This window comes from Dermacentor albipictus, chromosome 7 (genome assembly GCF_038994185.2).
Source record: "Dermacentor albipictus isolate Rhodes 1998 colony chromosome 7, USDA_Dalb.pri_finalv2, whole genome shotgun sequence".
NCBI lineage: Eukaryota > Metazoa > Arthropoda > Arachnida > Ixodida > Ixodidae > Dermacentor > Dermacentor albipictus.
In genome coordinates, this window is record NC_091827.1 from 100,334,832 (window position 1) to 100,359,461 (window position 24,630).

General features: G+C 44.7%; 1 protein-coding gene across 1 annotated transcript in view; it reads left to right on the forward strand.

The window, feature by feature from the left end:
* Positions 1–17,430, forward strand: part of LOC135917228 (uncharacterized) — a 107,718-nt gene extending 90,288 nt beyond the window's left edge. Inside the window, exon 9 of the mRNA XM_070522544.1 lies at positions 17,324–17,430. Coding sequence (XP_070378645.1) covers positions 17,324–17,358 — 35 coding nt within the window. The 3' untranslated portion in view covers positions 17,359–17,430. The remainder of the gene's footprint in view (positions 1–17,323) is intronic.
* Positions 17,431–24,630: the final 7,200 nt, after the last annotated feature.

Consider the following 24,630-nt stretch of genomic DNA (forward strand, 5'->3'; position numbering starts at 1 on the left):
TCTTCATGCAGGTTTTGACGTCAGTTATCATGCGAATGCTGCTGCTGCTTCTTGTGAAATCAACGAGCATCAGTTTGGGACAATCGCAACTGTGCTTCGATGACGTAATAACATGCGATATCAGAACCAACAGGGATTCAACCCGACTGGCGACGCCGCCAGTGAAAGAATGGATCATCAACGAAACGCCGCTGGCCCTACTGCCATCGTCAACAACCATCCAACTGCCTATAAAAGAGGAGCGAATACCACTGCCGCACCGTGGGCTCGGTGGCATTGCCACGTTGCGATCCACTAACCCGCTGCTGTTCTTCATGCAAGTCTGTGAACCAAGCTCTCTTTACGCTAAGAAAACCAATAATTATTCTCTTGTGCAGCTACTGAGCCCGCAGTGCTGTTTGTGTGTTTTCTCTGAGTGCCTTTGTGTTATCAGATACCTTTTGTTACTCCCTGGGAATATTGAAAGTAATCCCGGTCCCGATTACGCCGCATTACTGGCCGAAATGAAGAAGGTATCCGCTGGCCAAGATATAATTATCGGTGAGATGCAAGATCTCAAAAACAAATACATGGCTATGACTGCATCTATAGAGGCTATAAGCGAGAGGCTGACGCACCTGGAGGGCAATTACCAAAGTGTTTTATCCATGCAAGCCGATATTCAATCCATACGGGCAGACAGTGAACGAACGACGCAGCTGGTTCATAAACTGGATACCCGTGTAGATGATGCTGAGAACCGGTCCAGGCGAAATAATTTGACTTTTTATGGCCTCCTCGATCCATCAGCATCAGAGCCATCAAACGGATCGGAAAGAATTATCTTACGCCTCTGCTCGGATCATTTGAAACTACCAGTTGAGCCTAAGGAAATAGAGTGAGCGCATCGAATTGGTCGGTATTACCCTGATCGCAAGGGCCCACTTATAGTTAAATTTGTATTCTTTAAAACAAAGGAAGCTGTCCTTTCTAATGGCGGTAATCTTAAAGGCACTGACTAAGCGTTGCCGAAGATTTTTCGCCGGCTGCTAGGAATGCCCGTAAACACCTTGTCGCCTTCGCAAAAGCTAAGTCTGTGCCGTTTTCCCTATGTTTTAAAACACTATTCATAGGTTCAGAGCACTGCGTATATGATGAAGCTTCGTAGACGATAAAAAAAAGTATAGCAACCACTTCATAATAAACAAATAAATCAACGCCCCCGAATAGCAGTTGTATCACGCGCTTCTATCTCAGTAATACTTACTAACATACGAAGCTTCATTGCAAAACGCGAACACGTGTCTAACCTTGTACTAACGTCTAAAAGCAACGTGCTGGTACTCACTGAAACCTGGCTTAGTGACCATATTCCAGACTCGAAACTGCTGGCTGATTTACCGAATTTTAACGTGTTTCGGAAAGATCGCACGACAACACGAGGAGCAGGCGTCCTTATAGCTGTCAGTCAACAATTATCGTGTTCTGTTGTTAGCGTCACATCCGACTTATAAATCCTTTTCATTCATTGTCGCGCCGCTCCACAATCAGTTGTTTTAGGCGTTTGCTATGGACCCCGTCACAGTAGCCCAGATTTTGCCTTTCCGCTTAGCAATGTACTCTGCAAACTAACTTTTCAGTACCCCAAAGCTGACCTCCTCCTCATCGGAGACTTTCCAGATATCGATTGGCACAATATAGCTCCGTCTTTCGTAAATCAGACAGAAGTAAGAAATTTCCTTGATGTTTGTTTTAATTTTATTCTCGCTAAACTTGTACCTGAACCAACTCGCGTCACACCAGACACAGCTAGCGTATTAGACCTAATACTAACAAGTCGACCAACAGTTTATCGTCAATTACCTATCTGAAGGAAATTAGCGACCATAAGGTTATTCACGCTTCATTTCACTTTGCACCAATTCCACGCCAGAAACTTCAAAAGACAATACATCTTTTTAACAAAGGCAACTACGAGGCTATATGCGACAATCTGTACAACTTCTTTATGTCATTCAAGCCATCCTTCAATGAATACGATATCCATACTAACTGGCAAAGGTTCAAAGAAAAAATAAATGATCTAGCTGACAGGTTCATTCCAACGATAACGTTTCGAACGCAGCTTCAGAAGCCATGGTTCACCAATTCTTTGAAGAGACTTGATAATAAAAAAAACGTTTGTACCGTGCAGCAAACGGCAGGGATAAATACTACGCAGCGGAACGCGCATACTTATCAGCTATTCGGGAGGCAAAACAGTCTTTCTTTCACGAAGATCTACCAAAAATGCTGGTCATTTTTCCAAGAAAGTTCTGGCAGGTGATCAATCCTCGGGAAATAAGCAGTATTGCGTTAGTCAACGAGAACGGTGAAACGGTCGATGATGTTGAATGTGCTAATCTTTTTAATACAGCTTTTGTGTCGGTCTTCTCCTATGAACCTAGCTTGTCATTTCCCTGTACAGTTAACAACTCAACTAGTGTCATGCCATCAGTAACTTTCTTTGGACCTTGGTATTTTGTCTCTAATTGACAATCTTAAAATAATATCCTCAGCCGGAGTAGATAACATAAACTCAAAAGTGTTAAAAATACTAAAGACATCAGTGATGCTTAGTTGTGCTTGCTGTTCTCGCAGTCATTCTCAACTGGCATCATACCACATGACTGGAAGGTGGGGAGGGTTGTTCCCATCTACAAATCAGGTGACAAGAACTCTCCACTTAACTATCGCCCCATCTCACTAACAAGGATACCTTGCAAAATCATGGAACATGTCATATATACAGAAATTATGAAATTTTTAGACGCAGGAAACTTTTTTCATTTTTTACAGCACGTATTTCGCAAGCGATTTCTCTGCGAAACGCAATTGGCACTTTTCCTTCATGATCTTCACACTAATCTCGATGCTAACCAGCAGACAGACGCAGTATTCCTAGACTCCGCGAAAGCATTCGATAAAGTAACACATCAACGACTATTACTAAAACTATCTCTGGCGAACGTGCACCCCGATATATTGCGATGAATTGAAGCTTTCCTTAGTAACCGCTCACAGTTTGTCCTTATTAACAACAGCCCATCTGTTTCCCTACCGGTAACTTCTGGGGTTCCACAAGGATCTGTCCTTGGGCCTTTCCTCTTCTTAATATATATTAACGACTTACCTCTGCATGTATCGTGCAATATTCGCATGTTTGCAGATGCCTGTGTCGTTTACCAAACAATTACTAACATGTCTGACCAAACCTCCCTTCAGGAGGATATTAACCGCTTGCAACAATGTTGCGATTGCTGATTAATGACACTTAACCCAAATAAATGTAAAGTAGTGGTATTCTCCCACCGACGTAACCCGCTAGCTTACCCATACACAATAAATAACGTAGACGTAGAAACTGCGCAGTCTTACAAACACCTTGGTGTTACCCTTACTAATGACTTGGAGCACACATATTACTAATGTCATCTCATCTTCTAATAAATCTCTTGGTTTCTTAAAGCGAAACCTACAGCAAGCACCCAAGCATGTTAAATTACTAGCATATAAAAGCATAATCAGACCTAAACTCGAATATGCATGTGCCGTATGCAGCCCTCATCAAGCATATCTAATCAACGCACTTGAATCGGTGCAAAACCGTGCCATAAGGTTCATTCATTCAACGTATTCATATGATGTCAGCGTGTCATCATTGAAAAAAGGATCCGGACTGGTTACACTCGCTGATCGCCGTCGCATCTCAACTGTCTCTTTTCCATAAGTTTGATCATACTTCACTTAATCAACCACCATACATTATTCCCGCTGCCCGTATATCACGTCGCAATCGGCACGTGTACCAAGTTGGCCGACCTCGCACTCATACTACCATTTTTACAGGCTCATTCTTTTTTTCGCGCAGCAACAGATTGGAACAACCTGCCCCACCAAATTGCCGCCATAACATGTGCACCGACATTCATGCAAAAATTAACAGACCATTTTTCAGAATAAACAAAAGGTGTACGGGATATTCTATCTATGTGTGTACTAGATGGAATTATCTGCCTAATTTTCACGTGTGTTGTAACTTGTGCTCTGTTATTCTTAAAGGGACACTAAAGCGAAACAGTAAATCACTTTAGACTAATGAAGCATTGTTTGAGAACCCTGCAGGCAGTCATTTTAAGAAAATAGTTTGATTATTAGATGAGAAAATGAAGGTCCAAGTATCAGTATTTGAATTTCGCGCCGAAACCCCAGCGCCGGTACGTCAGCGTGACGTCAGGGATTCCAAAGTATGTTTTCGCATTTGGGCCGCGTTGACTGAATAAAGGTTCCCGAAACTTGCCATGTTTATTATTTGGTTCCTTTAGAACACAATGTAGTCAATCTTTACAGCTGTATATAATTAGGAGGCCCTGGAAGATGCCATCAAAATCCAAGACGTCACAGCCCCCAGGTGCGGGAACTTAAGTAGGCGTCGCCACCCGTATTTTGTTCTTGCGCTTTTCCTGGCTTACCAAACGTCTTATCACTGTAAGAGTGGTGTTTTTGGCGTTGTAGAACGGTAATTTACTGATGCAGAAGAAATCATTTTTCACTTTAGTGTCCCTTTAAACTGATGTATAATAAATATACGTATGCCCACCCCTTATGTAATGCCCCTATGAGGCTTTTAAGGTAATAAAATGAAATTAAATGAAAGGTTTTTGCTATACGCTACCTGAATGTGTTTGAGGAGCTTGTTTAGAACAGGGTTTCGGCTTGCTTTGCCACAGGACAGGGCTGTCACATCACTCAAGGCTCTCTGTATATTATGGACTTTTGTATCATGTGCTGTACTATGGACTCAACAGTGATAAGAATACCGTACGCTTCCGCTGTAAATATGCTGCTATGGTTTTGTAAGGTTTTAGAGGTAGAGAAGTTTGGGCCATGGGCTGCACATGATACCGAAGTTGCAGACTTTGAAGCATCAGTGAAAAATGCCCTAGATCTATACTTATCTTCAAGGGCCAAGAAATGTTGCTACATTAGGGCACTTGGGCAACACTTTTTGTTAAGCTCTGTAAAGGACAAGCACAGGTGGCTGGGCGTTCCTCCTAAGCTGGGATGGGTTCTGCGTAGTCGCTTTCCTGCAGATCTTTGAAAACTACTGGGCGTTCTTCCGAAACAGATTTTACTGCTAACGGGAACGGCGGAGCGTGTGAAGACCGGTTTAAATACAACTGATTTGTGGACAGATCATTTATGAGTGCCTTGCATGGATGTTGTTTTAGCGACATGGTTCTTATTGAATATCTGACAGCGAGATATGTGCGCTGATAATCCAGTGGCCACTGATCTGACTCTGCATAGAGCCTTCGGACAGGGCTCGTACGAAAGGCACCAAGTGCTAGGCGGATATCTAAGTGACAGACAGGATCGAGTAGCTTAAGTGTTGTCTTTGAAGCTGACTGGTAAACAATACATCCGTATTCTATGCGTGACAGCACAAGGCTTTGAAAAAGAGATAGGAGGCAATATTAATCTGTTCCACACGACTGGTGAGATACGATCTTTATAAGCTGCATAGTTTTAAGACATTCCAGCTTCAACTCTTTCATATGCTGCATGAAGCTTAGCTTAGGATCGAAGATTACACCCAGAAATTTTTGTTCTTTGCTATTCACCAGGTTTCTTCCATTCATCGTAGTGAAAGGGTCAGGACATACCCCTCTTCGTCTAGAAAATAGCACAGACGTAGTCTTTTGTGTACTGAATGTAAACCAGTTTCCGTCTTCCCATTTTATGAGCCGGTTACCACTTGCCGTATCTGTCTGGCGTTCACATATGGACAGGTTGCAAGATTTAAAGCAGATTTGGATATCGTTCACATACACAGAATAAGACATATTATATGGTACAGCAGAGCGGAGCGAGTTCATTGTAATTGTAAAAAGTGTGCAACTTAGCACTCCTCCCTGTGGTAGAACACTTTCTTGAACAAAAGTACGCGATACCACATTGCCAATTCTTACACGAAACTTTCAGATAGGTTTTTTTGAAAATGTTCCACATGCTACCACAAATTCCGTAGGACGACAGGTCTTCCGGAATACCGTGTCACCAGGCAGTATCATATGCTTTGTCAAGATCAAAGAATACAGATAGACAGTATTGGCTCTGTACAAACCCATCACGTATACATGGCTGGAGGAGAACAAGAATACGTGAAGCCGAGACTAAACAGGTGTGTTGCCTCCGCCTAGGGGCCGTAAAGGTCCAAACACCCGGCATCGGCTCAACCCCCAGGATCCCCTTTTCCCCGGACACGGCTTAGCCACGTACGGTTCTACGCGGGAGGGTCCAACCATAGTGTACGTGGTGTCGCAACAGACCAAACACCTGCTGACTCAGACGCCCCTGCGCGTGTTCAGGTATTTGTAGCGAAAAAACATTGATTCACACTCGAGGAAAAGAACTACGAAACTTACGAGCAAGCATGCGGCCTGTACGGTGAGCAGCACCAACACAAAAAAATGACGAGCGGAAAGTCAGAGATGCCGAAAGAATATCATGGGTGGCGGCAATGGAAAAGGAACCTGTGATGAGTAACTACTTAAGAGGAAATAACGAAATCGGGAAAGAAACAATTTATGATAACTCAAATGGAAGCTCTAAACTTTCCAAGCGAGATCAGGAGGCGTTAGAACAGGCACCTATAAAGTGAGGTATAGGAAGGAACAAGAAGCATATGCTTGCTGCGGTAAAGGGAAACGATGGAGGATGGTTTATTAGAATGTGAAGATATCTGCCCAGAGGTCGATTCAGGCACCACTGGCCTCCTTGAAGCCCTTGGGTTCAGCGAGAGCAGGGGGAAAGTAAACAAGTACGCAATATAGTTTAGTAAGAGGAGGTTTGACGATCGGGAGAAGAAAAGTAGGAAAACGACGAAAAACAGACATACAAAAACAAAGTGCACACTAGGGTGTCAGAAAACTTGGTTGTGAGGATTCATCACGGCTTTTTTCTTTTATGTTCTCTTTCTTTAACCTAGGTAGGACATTAGGCATTATAACAGAAAGAGCTCGGTGGCGCCACACACCACCCCGTTCCAAACGGGACTCTCATAACGTCCATCCATTCATCCATCCCGGTCTACTATAAAAAAATGTGCTGTGTGTCTAAAGTACGGCATACAACTTGATCTACAGAGCCCAATTTGGGCCCGGTGATGCGGAGTTTCTCCTTTACGGAGCGGTCGAGCCACTTGCCCCCACTCCTTAGACCCTTCCCACACCGTCTGGCTGGAAAACGTGAACATCGCCTTTTCCACGGCGCTCGGCACTCGCTCCTTCGATCGGTGCGTTCGCGTTCAAGTTCTCGCCACAGGAGACGAGACCCAGGAAGCCACCTTCCTGGAATTCAATGCCTCTTCATGGTATAGCGGTGCAGGGCTGGCTGCAACCAACGGGGGAGGGGGGGGGCGGAGGGCTAAGGGGTGGCGGATGGCGTCTGCACCGGCTCGCTGTGTGTGGGCTGGACAGCCGCCGCAAGCTGTTGATGCGCTGTCCACTGCCGCGACCCTTTGTCGAAGCTCTACTTTAGAAAGTACGATAGCCGCCTTCGTGCGTCTTTGAACGATATACTCTCCTTCACTTCTAATGTAACGATTTCTTTGTACCTTTTCCAGGATGGGCGATTCTGCCCATCCTTGAAAAAGGGTCTTGGAAGAAGTACAGCCCAAGCATTTCTTATGCGTCACGCCTCATCATAATTATTTTTACAATGATGACATTTTAGTGATTCGGGCCCTCTGATAGTACAGTTTCACTTAGCTGCATCAAATCATCATCCGAAATTACACTCCGATTGGTGCACTTGGTGAGGTGCGGGATCACAATGATAGGAAAACCTTCACTGTACACTAGGTTCTGATGTTTCTTATGTTGTTTCATATCTCGGAATTCAACAAGAACGTCCCCGCTAGCCAAGTTAGTAGCTTCGTAGCCGGCTGCTATTGTGCCTGCCAGGGAGTTTGAAATGCCGATGGGAGAGATGGCTCGCACTGCGTTTCTGATTGTACGCTGTGTAACTCACAGAAAGGGCAAGCCATGAAAATGATCTTCTTTCAGCAGGTACGCAAGCCACCCATCAAGGAGCCCAACACGGGGATGCTGTACCACCGGTGAACACAGGTCCCACAAACGCCGGCTGTATGTTCCCGCTAAACCAAATACGTATAACCAAAAGTAGTTATAACACACAAAGTTAACCCTTCTCGCAAGGAATGTCGGACGTGAATGGAAGAGAAAAGACAGGAAAGATCAAAAGTGATGGAGGAAGATTGGGTTGGAAGATAAGGACAGGAAAAGGCGACTGCCTATTTCCTCCAGGTGGGGCTTTCTGGAAGCTCCATTTATGTTAAGCCGAGGCCAAAATGTATGTTCGCTCCGCCTGGGGGCCTGAAAGCTCTGAACATCTGGCATCAGCTCAAACTCTAGGATCCCCCTTACATTTGACATGGCTTAGTCGCGCATGGCTGCACGCGGGAGGCTTCAACCCTCATGTGGTCGGGTACATACATGGTGTCGCAGAATATGAAGTGCCTGCATTTATGGCTTATTTATGGCTTCACGCCTGCTTACTTACAGAAGTGGACAGAATGAATGCGTCTTTGAAATAACACAGTACTCATAGTTCGTAACTACATGAATGGAAATTAACCGGTATCCTATCGAACACAAGTTGAAGCTTCAATAATTAACAAGCGGTAGCTTCACGCTCAGGTGTCTCATGAAACACTATCCTGTGCCAAGAATCTTAGCCGAACAAAAGAGGCTACCGTCATGTGTGCTTTGGAGAAATGCATGCAGTAGTACAATACTTGGTTTCTACTTTTAGCTCATGCCACTCAAACCATTCGTCACGATTAATCAATTACCGAAAAAAATGGAGAGCTATAATTCAGCAGCACAAAGCACTACTAATAACCGGCTATGTTAACTTGTACACACTCGGTTACTAAATAAACTAAGAAGCTGGGTGTCATCACGCAAAGGCAAATATGCACAGATCACACTCGATGACCGCGGACTCTCGTTTCAAAGCGCTGGCGTGAGGAAGAGAGAGAGAGAAAAACTTTATTGGTTCTATCAAGGGGTTTAGCGGTGAGCCGTCTTGCGCTTGCTGCCTGGCTTCTCAGCATGGGTGTGCCCCTATTCCAGGGCTCCACTGAGCCTGGCCACTTCGCACGCGTGCTGCACGATTGCCCTTTGGGCGGTGAGCTCGCTGCTGGTGAGCAGGCCCTTCCATTCCTCCGCACTCGGGTTTTTATGTTTATGGAATGTGTAGTTATGCTTACATTCCCATGTTATGTGGTAATGAGTTGGTATTTCTCCGCACCATGGGCAGGAGTTTCTGTATTGTGTCGGGTACATTTTACTTAGTATGTGTAGATTATAGAAACTTCCGGTTTGTAGCCTTCTCCAGTCGGCTGCTTCCTGTTGTGTAAGTAGTGTGTGTGGCGGAGGATATTTGATTCTCTGCCCTCTATAGTAGTTTAATATATCCGCACACGTCGGCTCCACCGTTGTAGGGTTCTCGAGAGGCTCTATCTGTCCAGCTCGATATGTGATCTCGCGAACTAGACTGTCTGCTCTCACGTTCCCTTCCATCCCGGTATGGGCCGGTATCCAGAAAAGTTTGTGTTTCACTTTATTTCACTCTTCCCCCTCCGCTACCGTGCAATTCCTTATGGTTCCGCAGCTGATTGTCTCTCCCATGTAGTCTACTACAGCCGTAGCTACTCTGTGTGTTCTAGTGTGCTTGTCCCACGGGTATAGCCCTGCATCCGTGTACGCCGTGTTTTCCTGTGTTGCCAGGTGGCCTTCCACGTAATCTGCCCTTGCCTGCCTTCTGGCTGCGTGTAGGTTCGCATCCATGTTGCGTGGAATTGGACTTATTCTGAGCGTTTGTCTGACGTTGTCTGGGATGTCTGCCTCTCGATCTATTGCCCCTTTCGTATCGTATCCTAGTCTCTTTAGGAGCATTCTTCCTGTAGCCGACTGCCAAAGTCTCGCTATTTGTGCGTTTAGTTGCGCTTCTGCCAGCTCGCTGAACGTGTTGTGTATTCCTAGCTGCAGTAGCTTGTCGTTTGAAGTATTCCTCGGTAGGTGAAGTGCCGTTTTGTACGCCTTCCTTAGTATGGTTTCTGCTTGTTCTCTTTCTAGCTTGTTCATCAAGTGGTAAGGAAGCGTGGAACCAGCAGCGAGCCAAGTGACATTCGTGCTGTGCGAGAACACAGCACAGGGAAAGCACCAGGTCTCTGCCCACCCACACTCTGCCCTGAAACCAGATCGCATTCTAGACAAAGGTCGTGCGACGGCACGCGGTTGCCGAAGGCATGCGCCTCCCCCTTTAACCATCCTTCCCCCCCGTGTTCCTTGCGAACGACAGAAGATGGTGCGGTTCTAAAGCGCCTTAAACTTCGTAAAGTAGTGCCAAGCTCTGAAGAATGCCGCCTCCTCCTCGTGCGCTCTGGCTGAGGCCGACGCCGACGCCGCGTCGCTATTGGCCTAATAGCAGCACGTGGGCCCTCGCGCCGGTCATCAGCGCCATTTTTGCCCGAGAAGCATCTACGCAGTGCCGAGGAGCGCATGGTGGCGCCGTTGCTACGCTCGAGCAGTGCAGGCGGCGCCACGGTCGAGGAGGGAGCGTGAAAGAGAGGAGAAACGAGGAGTGAATGTGGAGGAGGAGAGTGTCACTACTCTACGAAGTTGAACGAGTTTCATGCAGTTCCTGCCATTTCCATCCCTTCCGCGCGTAACACTGATCCGCGATCAGCGGCTCACACTCGCACGCTTTCAATCGCAGTTGCAGCATACAGTGCAGGGCGACAATGTATCGCTTTTGGACTTTACAGGACATCACGACAGCAATGACCACGACGACAAAAAGAGCGCCTGGAGTGTCCATATAATTGCTATTGCAATAAACATGGAATATCGGGGCGGGCGCCCTCTGATTTTTAAGCACTGATTTACGGTGGCTTGAATGTACTCGCTCCATTTAGAGCATTCACGCCGGCACCCAAATATTCGGCTCGACCGAAATTTTGCGCTCGGCCCTAAAATTTGCGTCTCACGAGAAATCTGTGGAATGGGCGGGCCGATCCCGAGTCAGCTTGGCTTCAAAACGGCAGAGATGCCCACGCGGACCCACCGACATGCTCCGGTCATTTGACTCGGCAGCGTATCAAACGCAGCTTTCTGCTTTTCCGCTCATCATATGTCATTTCAGTCTTGCGAAACGCTTTATTTCATTATTGTCAGTACATGCAACACCGCGATGAAGCATCACTTCAGAATCATGAAGCGAATCAGTCAAATTCAGAGAATGTTATTGCTAAACCACCCTTGCCACAAAAGCGCCTTGGACATGTGTTTTCTGCAGGGAACCATTTCAAACGAATCGCTGTCCTTGGAAGTTCTATCCACAGAGAGATGCCATGCAACCGGCCCGAGACCTCTGCCTGACACTTGTTGAGCAGTATCAGCACGCTGATCGTCTTCAGAAGCAATGGCTCTTGCCTCCGATTCGTGAGCGATAGCCGCTTTCATCCCTGCAAAGAGGAATGCACACGTTAGAATGCATGAACATGCCCCATTGGCTTGCAAATATCTCCTTGACTGGCCAGGTTCCGACAGCATTAAAAAAGGGCTTGCTGGATCTGTATATGTGACAAATGCCGAGTCAGTCAAAGAGATCTTGAGAAAGAACGGGACATAGGTATTAACCTTGTACATCCGCCATTCAGCTACAGAGCGAAAATGTTTGCACCATTAATGGCGCTGTTTTGTCGTATAGCTAAGACTTTCCAGCATCAAGCGGTAAGATCTAATTGCTTATGGGGACAAAATAAGCTGTTCTTTTTTGACCACGTTTTGTGGCAAGTATACTTTAGGAGATGAGCACAGACGATACAAAAATGAATGAGATTTAATTTCATATGTATGGCTATCGAACTGTTGTTTCAGGTATTCAAACACATCGCAGGTGGTCCGAGTCAATAAGCAGTTGTTCAACAGGGAGGCTCTCAGCGAAAGTGCAGTCGAGCTCGCTTTCACCTATAGTGGAACGTTTTAGAGCTATTGAACGCAAGTGTGTTTGACATGAGGCAAAGCACCAGCCTCAGTCATGCGAAAATCTTGCCTGCTCGCATTTCAGAGATAATTTTCAATTCATTCAATTCTTCTTGCGGGTTATTGGAAGACGTATTAAACTATTAAACTGGGAAGGTTTAGGAGCAAGGATTGACGGCGAATACCTCAGGCTCCTTCGGTTTCCCGATGACATTATTCTATTCAGCAACACTGCAGACTAGTTACAACAAATGCTTGAGCGCCTTAACTAGGAGACTGTAAGAGTGGGGTTGAAAATTAATATGCAGAAGACAAAGATAATGATGAACTACCGGGCAAGGGAACAGCGTCGCAAGTCAGCCTCTGGAGTCTGTGAAGGAGTACGTTTGCCTAGGTGCACTGATGACAGGGAACTCTGACCATGTGAAGGAAATTCACAGAAGAATAAAAATGGGTTGGATCGCATTCGGCAGACATCATGACCTCCTGACTGGAAGCTTACCGTTATCATTGAAAAGGAAGGTATACAATCGCTGCATTTTACCTGTGCTGACATATAGGGCACAGACTTTGAGACTGACAAAGAAGCTTGACGACAAGTTAAGGACCGCGCAAAGAGCGATGAAACGAAAAATGCTAGGCATAACTTTAAGAGACAAAAAGAGAGCGGTTTGGACCAGAGAGCAAACACGTATAGACAATATTCTAATTGATATTAGGACAAAAAAATGGCGCTGGGCAGGTCATCTATTGCGCAGATTAGATAGCTGTTTGGCCATTAAGGTGACAGAGTGGGTACCAAGAGCAGGGAAGTGCAGTAGAACACGGCAGAAGACTAGGTGGTGCGACGAAATTAGGAAATTTGCGGGTGCTAGTTGGAAACGGTTGGCACAGGACAGGGGTAATTGGAGATTGCAGAGAGAGTCCTTCGTCCTGCACATAAGATTGCCTGATGATGATGACAATGATGCTTCGTCTAGCACCTTTCTTTTACGTAGGTATGTGGTACTGCATAAGTAATTCTTCCGTAACTATATTGAGAACGCGAAAGCTGTACACAGTGCAAGGTGCCACCTCCATTTCAATTTGCATTTCTTCCATACACAGCCGTAAAAGCGAACTGTTGGTCTCCTTCCGCAAATAAGAAAGAAATTAGATGCTGTATTTCATAACATCTCATGAAGTACATGGTACCTTGGTACCAAAAGTTATTTTCTAAGCTACGAGTAGCATATAGCACATGTCCTAACAACCTATCTAGCATGTGCATGCAGTTGCATTGTTGCAGCGCTGGTATGTCATTCTCCTGGTTTCTCTACAAGCGTAAAGTATTGTTTTACGTTGCTTTGACATCAGATACACCGCCAGACTGCCAGAAAAGTAAATTTACCGGTCATTTGTGTAGCATGTCGTGGCCTGCCAACGTGGTATCATTAGAGGGCACTACGTCATATTCGTGATGAAACTGCCTCCTTCGAATGCTGCTAACATTGAGCCGCGCAATGCAAAACACTGCTCCATCTTATTGCAAGGACAACGATGTTTCTCGCTATAGTATTCGGAGAAGTGAAAAAAAAGTGCGATGTATTCTGCGCGTAATATTATACTAATCTTATGGCGTTGGCTTCGCCTATACAATGTCGCTATATTTATTCATCATGTGAATGTCTTGCAAGCACTTCATTTTCAAACTTGCCCATCGTAAGGAGAGTGCAAATGGCAATGAGCACGATAGCCGCGGCTGCCTTCATGATATCGAAGTTTCTGAAAGAGCGTACAGAGAAGGGGTTACGTTGAATCATATATACGGCGGTCTACGTATACATAGCCGGCAGCAGATAACAAATCAGTTCTGCCGAAGCTCGCAAGGAAGAGCAAGACTTGGGAAAGAAAAAATTGTCATCCGCCCTATTGTACCAACAAGCTACAAAAGAAACACATGCCGGTCTTTCACAAACAAACACTAGCAGTGGAAGAGTGATTAGTCCTGGTCGTATAACCAGCATATCTCTAGGCCGATCCCTCCACCATCAGAGCGAATGAGCAGGCTATCTAATTACAGAGGGAAGGTAAAATTACCAGCTTCAAGCACAGGAACATGAAGATGCAAGGTTTTCTTAGGAACACGTACGGGTATTCCTTGTTCATACTTGCGTGCTACATTAATTTGGATGACAATTTTCTTTCTTTAACATTCTTCCCCACTGCGGCTTCCCGCAGACCTAATTTAGCATAAGCGGTGTCCCTGTGCCGCAAGTTACGGAATAATTTTCTCTCTCTTTGTGATCAGCTAGCCGACTGTTCAGCTCAGTTTGTAAGTCGACTGCCCCGGAATTTCGTTGGCCACGGGTCCCGTCAAGGTACCAGGACAAATTTTTCTTCAACTGCTGGGCTTTTTATCTGAGAAAGCGGTATGAATTTCCTTCGTAGCTTTGTGCCTCCATAGAAATATTTGAATACATTACTCACATCCAGGGTTAGTCCAACTGGACGTTAGACTGGGCCTTTATAAGCGGAGACTTTACAAATCACACACTTATAAGTAAGGAACGTTGCTTCGAACATTACCTTGTATTCACATATATCAATATTTATATGTATATATATATATATATATATATATATATATATATATATATATATATATATAGTAAAGTGTCTTGCTCATGAAACGCACTACGTGCTCTTCTTTACTGAACACTGAAAGACGGATCATACTTTGGTCCTTACGTATATGAAAAATTGCCCAGGTTCCTTCGCTTAGAATGACGGCGGTGTATCATTACTATGTAGTATGTTTGCTAATATTTGGTATTATTGCCTTAATATATTAGTGCAAAAGGAGAGTATAAGTGCGCAAACGTACACCCTAGTTGCGTCAAAATATTACTAATTCAACATGAAAGCTGAAACTAGTTTTTTAAAAAAAAAACTAGCACGTAAAGAGCGTTTATAAAGGAAGTAAAACAGAGACGGATACGCTGCACCAGGTAATGGCGGTAACAAAAATACGCTTTCATACAGTTAGTGCCGAACAATTTGTAATGCACGCTATATGTCCATCCAAAACTTCCAGTGTTTACCTGTACGCGCACAACACATTTTAGTGCATGAAAGTAGGCCAGTGTGTAAGCTGGCATTCAAGCCTTGCGGAAGAAAAACAAGACCGGATTACGTTGGCCGACCACCATCTTTGAACTTTGCCATTTCTTGCGCGACCTTTTCTGCAGTATGCTTAGGGCACTGAGAGGATTACATAAGATTAAAACGGTATTATGGATTCGCCGGAACAAATAAGCACTTCGGTGTGACTGGAGTTACAGTGCACTGAAATGCTGAAGCAAGGATGTGTTACAATAAAAAGCCAGCATTTGTCCCTACCATTCAATTCATTAAAAAAAAGTGAAACTGAAGAACAGGCAAATCTGTGTCGGAGCATTATGTCATTAAATACGGACCATCAAGTTCTAAATATTTACCATGGTGCGATGTTTTTTGAATAGCCCTCTGGAATCGAACATCGCCTATGTTGCATGCTAGCAAAAATCTACAACTTTAGTCGACGTTTTCTCAAAGCGTGCAAAGAAACTTAAGATAACTCGAAGAATGCTATGTTGAATTGCATGTTGTGCGCCATCAACTTACGCTTGGTATAGTCGGGTGTAGCAGAATGGTTCGAGCCCACCTTATACCGCTTTTATTTCAAGTTTCTACCTGCCTGAAAAAAATCCATAAATAGCAAGCCTAAATTCCCGCCAATCAAATTCCTCAGCGTGGCGTTGACAGGCGGAGGCCACGTGATCCACTGAGATCACGGTTTATGACCGCTAGAGGTGAAGTACGGCTGAAGGCAACGGATGTGACTTCTATAGTCACAAGTTACAAAGGGCAAAAGCCCAAAGTCTGCAGCTGACAAGGTTCTAAAAGTTTCATGGAGCAATAAAAAGCGTGTAATTAGCCGAAGCATACAAAATTTTTATAGCTTGCGACAGACAGAAAATTTTGCAGCGTACATTTCGTCAATATAGAATGCTTACCAAGACTATTAAACGTGAGATGTAAACAGAAGAATATTTCTCGTGTCTGTTTTTGTTAGTGTTATTGAGTTCTAAATGACATCCTGTTATCATACGTCACTATAACGATACAAGCGAAATCACGGCCAGGTATTGCTTGGCACACAATATCGCCATAAAGGAACCTTGATTTTGTGCAATGCTGTCGTAAAATTTAGTGCGACCTCGACATTGGACTGTAAGTAACCAGCATAAAAACTGTAGGCCAAGAACGGTGTTTGAAAAACGCGAATTCCTATAACAATTTTGCTAAGAATGATGAAGGCGAAAAAAAAGGAATGGATGGGAAGGTTAGCCATTGCATTGACCAGGTATCTACCCTGTGTAGCGGTGAAGGGTAAATGGCATGAAATATTTTAGTAGACGTCGATGTATGTGGCTTTATGGCGCAAGGGCCAAATACGACCACAGCGCGCCATACACATGGATATAAATTTTCAAATGAATTGTTTATGAGACGGAGAGATGTGCTGTGAATGTTGGATGTAGCATTGATGTAAACAGGCCTGAAATTAATTCCTGTAACTTGCGTAAAATATAAAAGATTAAAAGGACAATGACTGCGGATGTAAGCTATGACCATATATGTTTTGTTACAAAGAAATGATGCAGCAGAACGTGTAAGAGATGATTGCACAGATGCCTCACAGGACCCTTGAAAGCAAGGGCTGGGGGGGCACTTCCTCTGCGAAAGTGCTACCGCAGCAGTAGCCTCTGCTAAGAGGAGGTGCTGCGAACCTAGTAAGCCGATAATGTGCGATGTGTCGGTATTTTGGAGAAGTCTTAAAGCTATCTTCCAGGCAAAAAAACTGGTCCATGCCCATTAATATTGCTTAGTTACGTGAACGTGTTGTTCATATGCTAAGGGAAAGTATTGTCTTTGAGGTTGTACTTCTTTGCGTTTCAATAAGATATAGATTACGGTTACCATCTCCCCACATTTACTACAGATAAAGGAGGCTTATTATCACTCTACAGGTGAGAGTGTGTGCCATACTTGCGTCGAATTCTAAGGCAGCAAAAAAATTACTTCAATTTTTCGTATTTTCGTAATAAGTGGACAATTCCCTAACTGTGGTTTAATGGCGTCGTGTTACTTCTTATTTCCGCGTTCCGTAGGCGCTGCCAATAGCTCCTATAACTTTTGCGCAGGAAAGGCTTCAACTCTACTTCAGGGACAGCAATAGAGGAAGCAGTCCCCTTCCTTGCAAGGGAAACGGCAGTTTCATCCGGAAGCATGTTGCCCTCGATACCTCTGCGGTCGGGTACCCAGCATATTGTGGCACGCTGGTTAGGCGTATATGCTGTGCAGAGGTTTCAATAAATCTCACTGTGCGCAGAGTTTTTGAGTTGACGAGGAGACATCATTGCTTTTACTGCGCAAAGATTCAGTGAATGGAACAGAATTTTGAAGATTTGTTTTCTTTATATGCTTGGCCAGCGCACATTAGGGCGTAAGGCTCAGCCGTAAATACGCTTTTTTTTTGATGCAGTTCACCAGATTTTGAAGAGGATGGACCGCTTGCCACACAGGGCACGCCAGCATGTCGCTTTGATGCGTCAGTAAAAATTACGAGTCTTTTGATTGAAAGCCAGAAAAGTGCATTCGGATGTGTACTTCTGGAGCATGCTGTGGGACCTCACCAAACTATGTGTCTCGTTCTTTAAGTTGGCATTGGCACGTCGCTAACGCCTTTGACACAGGTGTTGCATGCTGCTCAAGCACTCGAACACCGACTTGTTTGCCGAGTTTCCTTAGTCGCAGATAGAAGGGTTCCCTTCATATCGGTCCGTTATGGAAGACGGTGGCACAAGTAGTATCATTTATGATGGGTAACAAACATGTGTGCAGTGTGACTGTACATTCAGTAACTAACGCTGGCCTGTGAAACGCTGGCCTATTCTACCTATTATGTGTACATTAAGGGAGCCCATTATGTGAGTACGTTATGTGTATTAGGTGAGTCCAGCGGAAATGCACGGATCTGTTGGAACATTCAGACTGGGATACATAGCGCAAAAAAATTACACAGGGACAAGCAGAACACAGGACGAGCGCTAATCTGAATGCATACCACCAACACGCCCAAACTTCTTCCCTGCTGTTGGAACAGTTGGTTTGTCGTATCGGTCCTATTTGAAAATGTAATAATTCTTATTGTCCTTTCTTGGAAGCGGTTAATAGATTATAAATACATTTTATATGTGCTGCGCTATGATACTATGCAGTAGCTCAGATAACTATGCACAAATGCGAAATATATGATGCGCAACACTGTTGTGCCAAAATATCTACGGTCTTTTACTAACGTGTGGCAACCATACTCGAGCTTCGAACATGTCTTACTTACGGGCGATTGCCGTTTGAAACCTGAATAAAACATGACTCCTAAATATTTGAATGAATGAATGAATGAATGAATGAATGAATGAATGAATGAATGAATGAATGAATGAATGAATGAATGAATGAATGAATGAATGAATGAATGAATGAAATAATAAATAAATAAATAAATAGTGTGCGTTGTTTAGTGGCGCAAGAGCCACGTATGACCAATGAGCGCCATGACAGCGTTAGTGATTTCACGGTGGAGTGATGAGTTATGTGAAGTTGATGTGATGGGGTTGTAAAGGGGCCTAAAATTAGTCGCTGTACCATGCGGAAAATCTACGTGCAATAAGGTTGTGGCGATGGCTAATGACGAGTACTATGAGCCTTGCACTGCATTGGAGAACAGGACATGAATTAATGTGTGGTGTTTATTGACGCAAGGGCCAGGTATGGCCAAAGAGCGCCAGGTCCGTGGTGATGAGTTCGCAGTGTAATTATGAGTTCGATGAAGTTGATATGACCTAGCTGTAAAGGGGCCTTAAAAATCGTCGCTCTAAAGCGCGTAAAACCTATCTGTAATAAAATTATGTCGATGGCAAATGGCATGTACTATGATCATTAAAATACATTGCGAAAAACGATACAATGTACAAAATATGTCAGATGCTTGAATTTACTGCCCCGTTAGGGCCCTTGAAACATAACGGCTTGGAGGCGTGTTCTATAAAAAAAAATTATCACAGTGGCATCCTCTGGAAAAAGGATGCGCTACGAATATAATGGAATTATAACATGCAGCATAACATCATTAGAAAACTGAGGACAGCTTTAGTGGTAAAGGGCGGTTCTTGGCCAAGATACATAGCGGGCTGAAGAGGAACAGACTAGCGGTATGCAAGAGGAAAATGTTTCTCCTCTCAGCTTCAGCCTCACGACACTCCAGGGGGGCGTGCAGCAAGGTCAGCCATTCACCACATCTATCACAGGTTGGGGCTTCATTTCCAGTGAGTAGAAAGTTATGAGTGCCAAATGTGTGTCCTATTCTCAGACGACAGAATAGAACATTTGGTCGCCGTGATTTTGTTGTGGAGGGCCAATAACCTAATTGTGGCTTTATCGTGCGCAACTTATTATTTGTCTCTGTGTTCCACATACCTTGCCAGTGGTTTCGAAGTTTCTTTCGTAAGAAAGGCTTCAGATCTGTGAGAGGCACAGTAGCTGTCGGATTAACAGCGTGCGATGCAATTGACGTGGCCATCTCATCCGCCACAACGTTGCCCTAGATGCCCCTATTACCAGGCACCCGGCAAATAATGATATGCTGATTAGATAGATAAGCTTTGCACAGTGTTGCAAATGGGTCGCAAGCCCCAAGGTTAGCATTGTCCTGGCGGCCTGGGGCACAGCCGGAAGCATCCGAAGGTCCTGGCAAAGGATGAGTCGACTGCTAACAAAACAACTTGTTTATTCTACTGCAAGTCATATTGACCGCAAAAAATATGGGGACAGAGGAAGAAAACACATAAACAGCACAGGCGGTAACTTTCAACTGTTTTATTCATAGCAGCCAGTGGGCATATATAGGCAAAAGGAACATGCGCAGATCGCGGCAAACAAGAATGCACATCAGCTTAGCGTGGCAACCAATTATCAAAAAAATCTATCTCCGCTTGAAACAACCTAATGGAGGTATCGCTAACACAATCTTGGCCTTTCTTATTTATATGGTAAGCCTCCATCAGTTCACGTGCAGTCTGGTCTTGGCTTCTGCCCAGAATCTTTATCTCCTCAAAAAGAGGTGCACAGCGACAGGCATTGCAGTGCGCAGGTAAGTGCGCCAACTCATCTTTCTTTAACTTTTGCTCATGCTCCCTGGCTCGATCATTTAGGCACCGTCCAGTCTGCCCTATGTAGGACTTGCCACAGGCCAGAGGGATTTCATACACAACTCCTACATTGCATTTGGCATACGGCTTGGTGTGGTTCTTACCACAACCTAGCCTTCCTTTAGGATCACGGGAGGTGCGGGGGAAGAGCCGCGCCAGCTTAAAAGGGGCTGAAAAGACAAGGGGGACTCCAAACCTGCCTGCCATCTTCCTTAGGTTGTGAGCGACCCTGTGGATATACGGTACTACTTCAGGTCTTATGGCCATAGAAGTCGTCCGCACCCTTGCTTTGCCCCTAGATCGTTTTACCTTCTGCAGGAGGGTTTCCACCACTGGCGTTACCATCGAGTCAGGGAACCCTGCCGTCTTAAGACGGGAAATCTGATTGTCAAAGGCAAGCTGCATTTTGTGCACACACGATTTGCGGAGAGCCGATTCTAAGCCCCCGCACCTCCCGTGATCCTAAAGGAAGGATCACGGGAGGTGCGCGCGCGCACACACACACACACACACACACAAACACACAAACACACACACGCACGCACGCACGCACACGCACACGCACACACATGCACAGACACGCACACACGAAGACACGTGGCAGTGAAACATGCCTGGGCGCGCTTAGCAGGAGGCGTTGGGACAGCGCTGAACTGGCCAAAATGTCCGCCGCTGTGAACGAAGCCCCGGCGTCCGTTGCATCCGCGCCGAATATACCGCTCGTCGGAGGCGAAACGTAACAGCAGGTAGGAACAGAGTTCCGTAAGAACTGGATTTTTGTGCTTATAGAGTGAAATGAAAGCCTTCGCGACACTTAGGGAGTCTGTGTATATAACTGCTTTTTGTCGTTTTGATTTCCTTATATACATCACAGCCAACAGTATTGCGTAGGCTTCGGCTGTAAATATGCTTGTTTCCGGATGGAGGACACCGGATTCCGAGAAGGATCGAATAATAGCTTGGTAGAACACTCCGCCATGTGACTTTGAAGCGTCTCTGTAGGACTCTGTGCAGGGGTGCTTATACTGAAGTTCTAGGAAATGCATTCGGATTTCCACCTCTGGCGCGTGCTTTGTAACCTATAGAAAGGATACGTCACATTCTACCACCTGCCACTGCCAAGGGGGTAACAGCTTAGTTAGATGCATTAGGCGATGCTCGAGGTGTGGGACATCAAATTCAACGCTAAGCTCCCTCACGCGCAGTGAAAAAGACCTGCCTTACAGAGGGATGATTATGAAAGAGTGTAGCATATGTCATATTGTTAACGGTATTAAAACACAGAAGCTCATGATTAGAGTCTATTCTGAGAAAATATGTGAGGTTAATGTATGTTCTCTGCAAGTGGAGTAACCACTCATCTGATTCTGCGTGCAATCTTTCAATCAGACTTGGCCTGAAAGCGCCCGCGGCTAAGCGGATACCTAGGTGGTGGATAGGATCTAGCATCTTTAGCGCGCCCGGGGCGGCAGAATGGTAGATCACGGCATCATAGTCCAATCGTGATCGAATCAGGCTCTTATATACACATATCAGACACTTCCTGTGCCTACCCCATGTTGTGTGGGATAGAATCTTAAGTAAGTTCATTGTCCTTAGACATATTTCTTTAAGATATTTAATGCGTGGAATGAAAGTGGTCCTATAATCAAGTACACTACCTAGAAATGTATCTTCGTTGTTGATAGGTATTTGATGTCAGCACAGTTGAACACAAGGATCTAGAACCAGGCCTCTCTTTCTTGTAAAAAGAACGCAATAACTTTTGTGGGGGTTGATTTTAAATTCGTTTTTGTTTTCCCACTTGGACACCTTGTTCAAGCACCACTGTACGTGTTTGTCGCATGCTGCGAGGTTACAGGATTTGAACCCAATTTGAATGTCGTCTGTGTAGACGGAATAAAAAATGGCAGCTGGTAATGAAGCACGAAGCGTGTTCATCTTCACGATAAAGAGCGTGCAACTAAGCACACCTCCCTGGGGTACACCAGTTTCCTGTGTAAAAGGTCGCGACAATACGTTGCTGATTTTCACGCGGAAGATACGATTTAGCAATTAGATTTCAATTGTTTTGAGCATATTTCCACGGATGCCAATTTCCGACAAGCCTCTCAAGATACCGTAACGCTATGTTGTGTCAAACGCCTTCTCCATATCGAGGAATGTCGAGAAGAAAAATTGTTTATGTACAAATGCATCGCTTATGTATCCTTTAATGCGCAGAATATGATCTGTTTTCGATTGCCCTTCTCTGAAGCCACACTGATAGGGATCAAGTATATTGTTGAGTTCAAGAAAATGCATGAGTCTGCGATTAACAATTTTTTTGAAAAAGCTTACACAGGCTGCTTGTAAGAGCTATCGGGCGATAACTTGTCGTCATGGATAGGCCCTTCCCCTGCTTCAAAACAGGAACCACAACCGCTTCTTTCCAAGTGTGTGGAAGGTATCCGGCAGCCCAAATAGTGTTGAAGAGTGCGAGTAGTGTAACTTGTGTGTCAGTGTCTAAGTTTTTGATCATGTCATACATGACTCGGTCAGGACCCGGTGCAGTGCTCTTGCATGAGATCAAGGCAGCTCTCAACTCGGCAATACTGAATGGCCGGTTATACGCGTTCTTGTGCCTGAATTTACGTACTAATGGCATAAGGTATTTTATTTCTTTGTATTTATGGAAAGATTGAGAATAGTGGATCGAGCTCGACACACGCTCAAGGTGTTCCCCAAGTGAGTGCCTGGTCTTCCAAGCTATTCCCTTGGTCGTGCACCAGAGGCCACGGATGGATTTGTTGCCCCTTTAGCTTTTTTAAACCATTCCACAATTTTGCACCCTGCGTCTATCAATTATTGCCGGAGTGGAACCTCATCCAGCTTTCTCTCTTTATCTGATGTCGTGTCCGCCTTCCCTGTGATTTATTTTTGTTTAAACTGAAATAAATTTTCGGCATTAGGTGATATGCGCAATACGCCCTATGCTTTGTTCTGTCTCTATCGCGCCTCTCTAGTCTTCGTGCCACCAGAGAACACGCCTTCTTAGTGAACGACCATTCGTCGGCGGGATAAACTTTTCGGCTGCATCAATAAGAGCAGGAAAATATGCAACACCCTCATTTATAAAATCATCTATAAAACCTTGCGGTCTCTATTAAAATCATTTATAAAATCGTGGGGTAAATCAGAAGATTCCTTAAAATGCTCCCAGTCTGCGATGCTAATTTCCATCGAGGAATATGCGGAGGGTTCTTATGCAGTCGTCAGGTTTAAAGTTACAGGAAAGTGGTCACTTCCATACAATTTATTCATCTTGGACCATTCTAGATGAAGCAGTAAAGAAGAACCGGTTGCTGGATCTGTCGCTCAGTATGTGTTGTGTTGGACACTGTAAAACATCGGCTCCTTCTTATTAAACAGGATAGCACTAGAGGTCAGAAGAAAATTTGCAATCAATCGGCATCTCGCGTAGCATCGCGAATCTCCCCACATCGTGTTGTGGGTGTTAAAATCGTCTACGAGTATATAGGGTCAGCTGATTAATTAGATTATAGAAATCCGTTTTTATCAGGTGATACTTAAGAGGTATGTATATAGAGCACATAGTCACCAGTTTGTGAAAAAGGATTGCCCGAACTGACACTGCCTCAAGGGGCGTCTGGAATGCGATCTGTTGACAAGCTACAGACTTGTCCGCAAACTATTGCAACACCGCCCGAGGCAATGGCCTCGTTGTGATCTTTACGATAGATTGTGTCTTGACGAGGAAAGTTCATGTGTGTTGGTTTCAGATGCGTCTCTTGAAGACATAGCAACTGTGGGTGATGCTTGTGTAGGAGTTCTGTAATATCGTCTAGGTTGCGAATGAGTCCTCTAACATTCCATTGTAGTATTTGTGTCTCCATTATAGAGAATGTGTTCTGTGCTGTGTGAAGAGACGGCGGTTAGCTCACGGGACCTTTGGAGGCGCCGTGACGCGAGTTTTGTCTTTTTTGGAGCGGTCGAGAGAGGCTCACCGCTCCTTGGGTGTTCTTAGGTGTCTTTACAGCCGAAGCCTACGTAATACTGTCGGCCATAATGTATATAAGGAAAGCAAAACGCCAAAAAAAGCACTTATATATACAGACTCCCTAAGTGTCGTGAAGGCTTTCATGTCACTCTATAAGCACAAAAATCCAGTTCTTACTGAACTCTATTCCTACCTCTGTAAAGCTTATCTATCTAATCAGCATATCATTATATGTTGG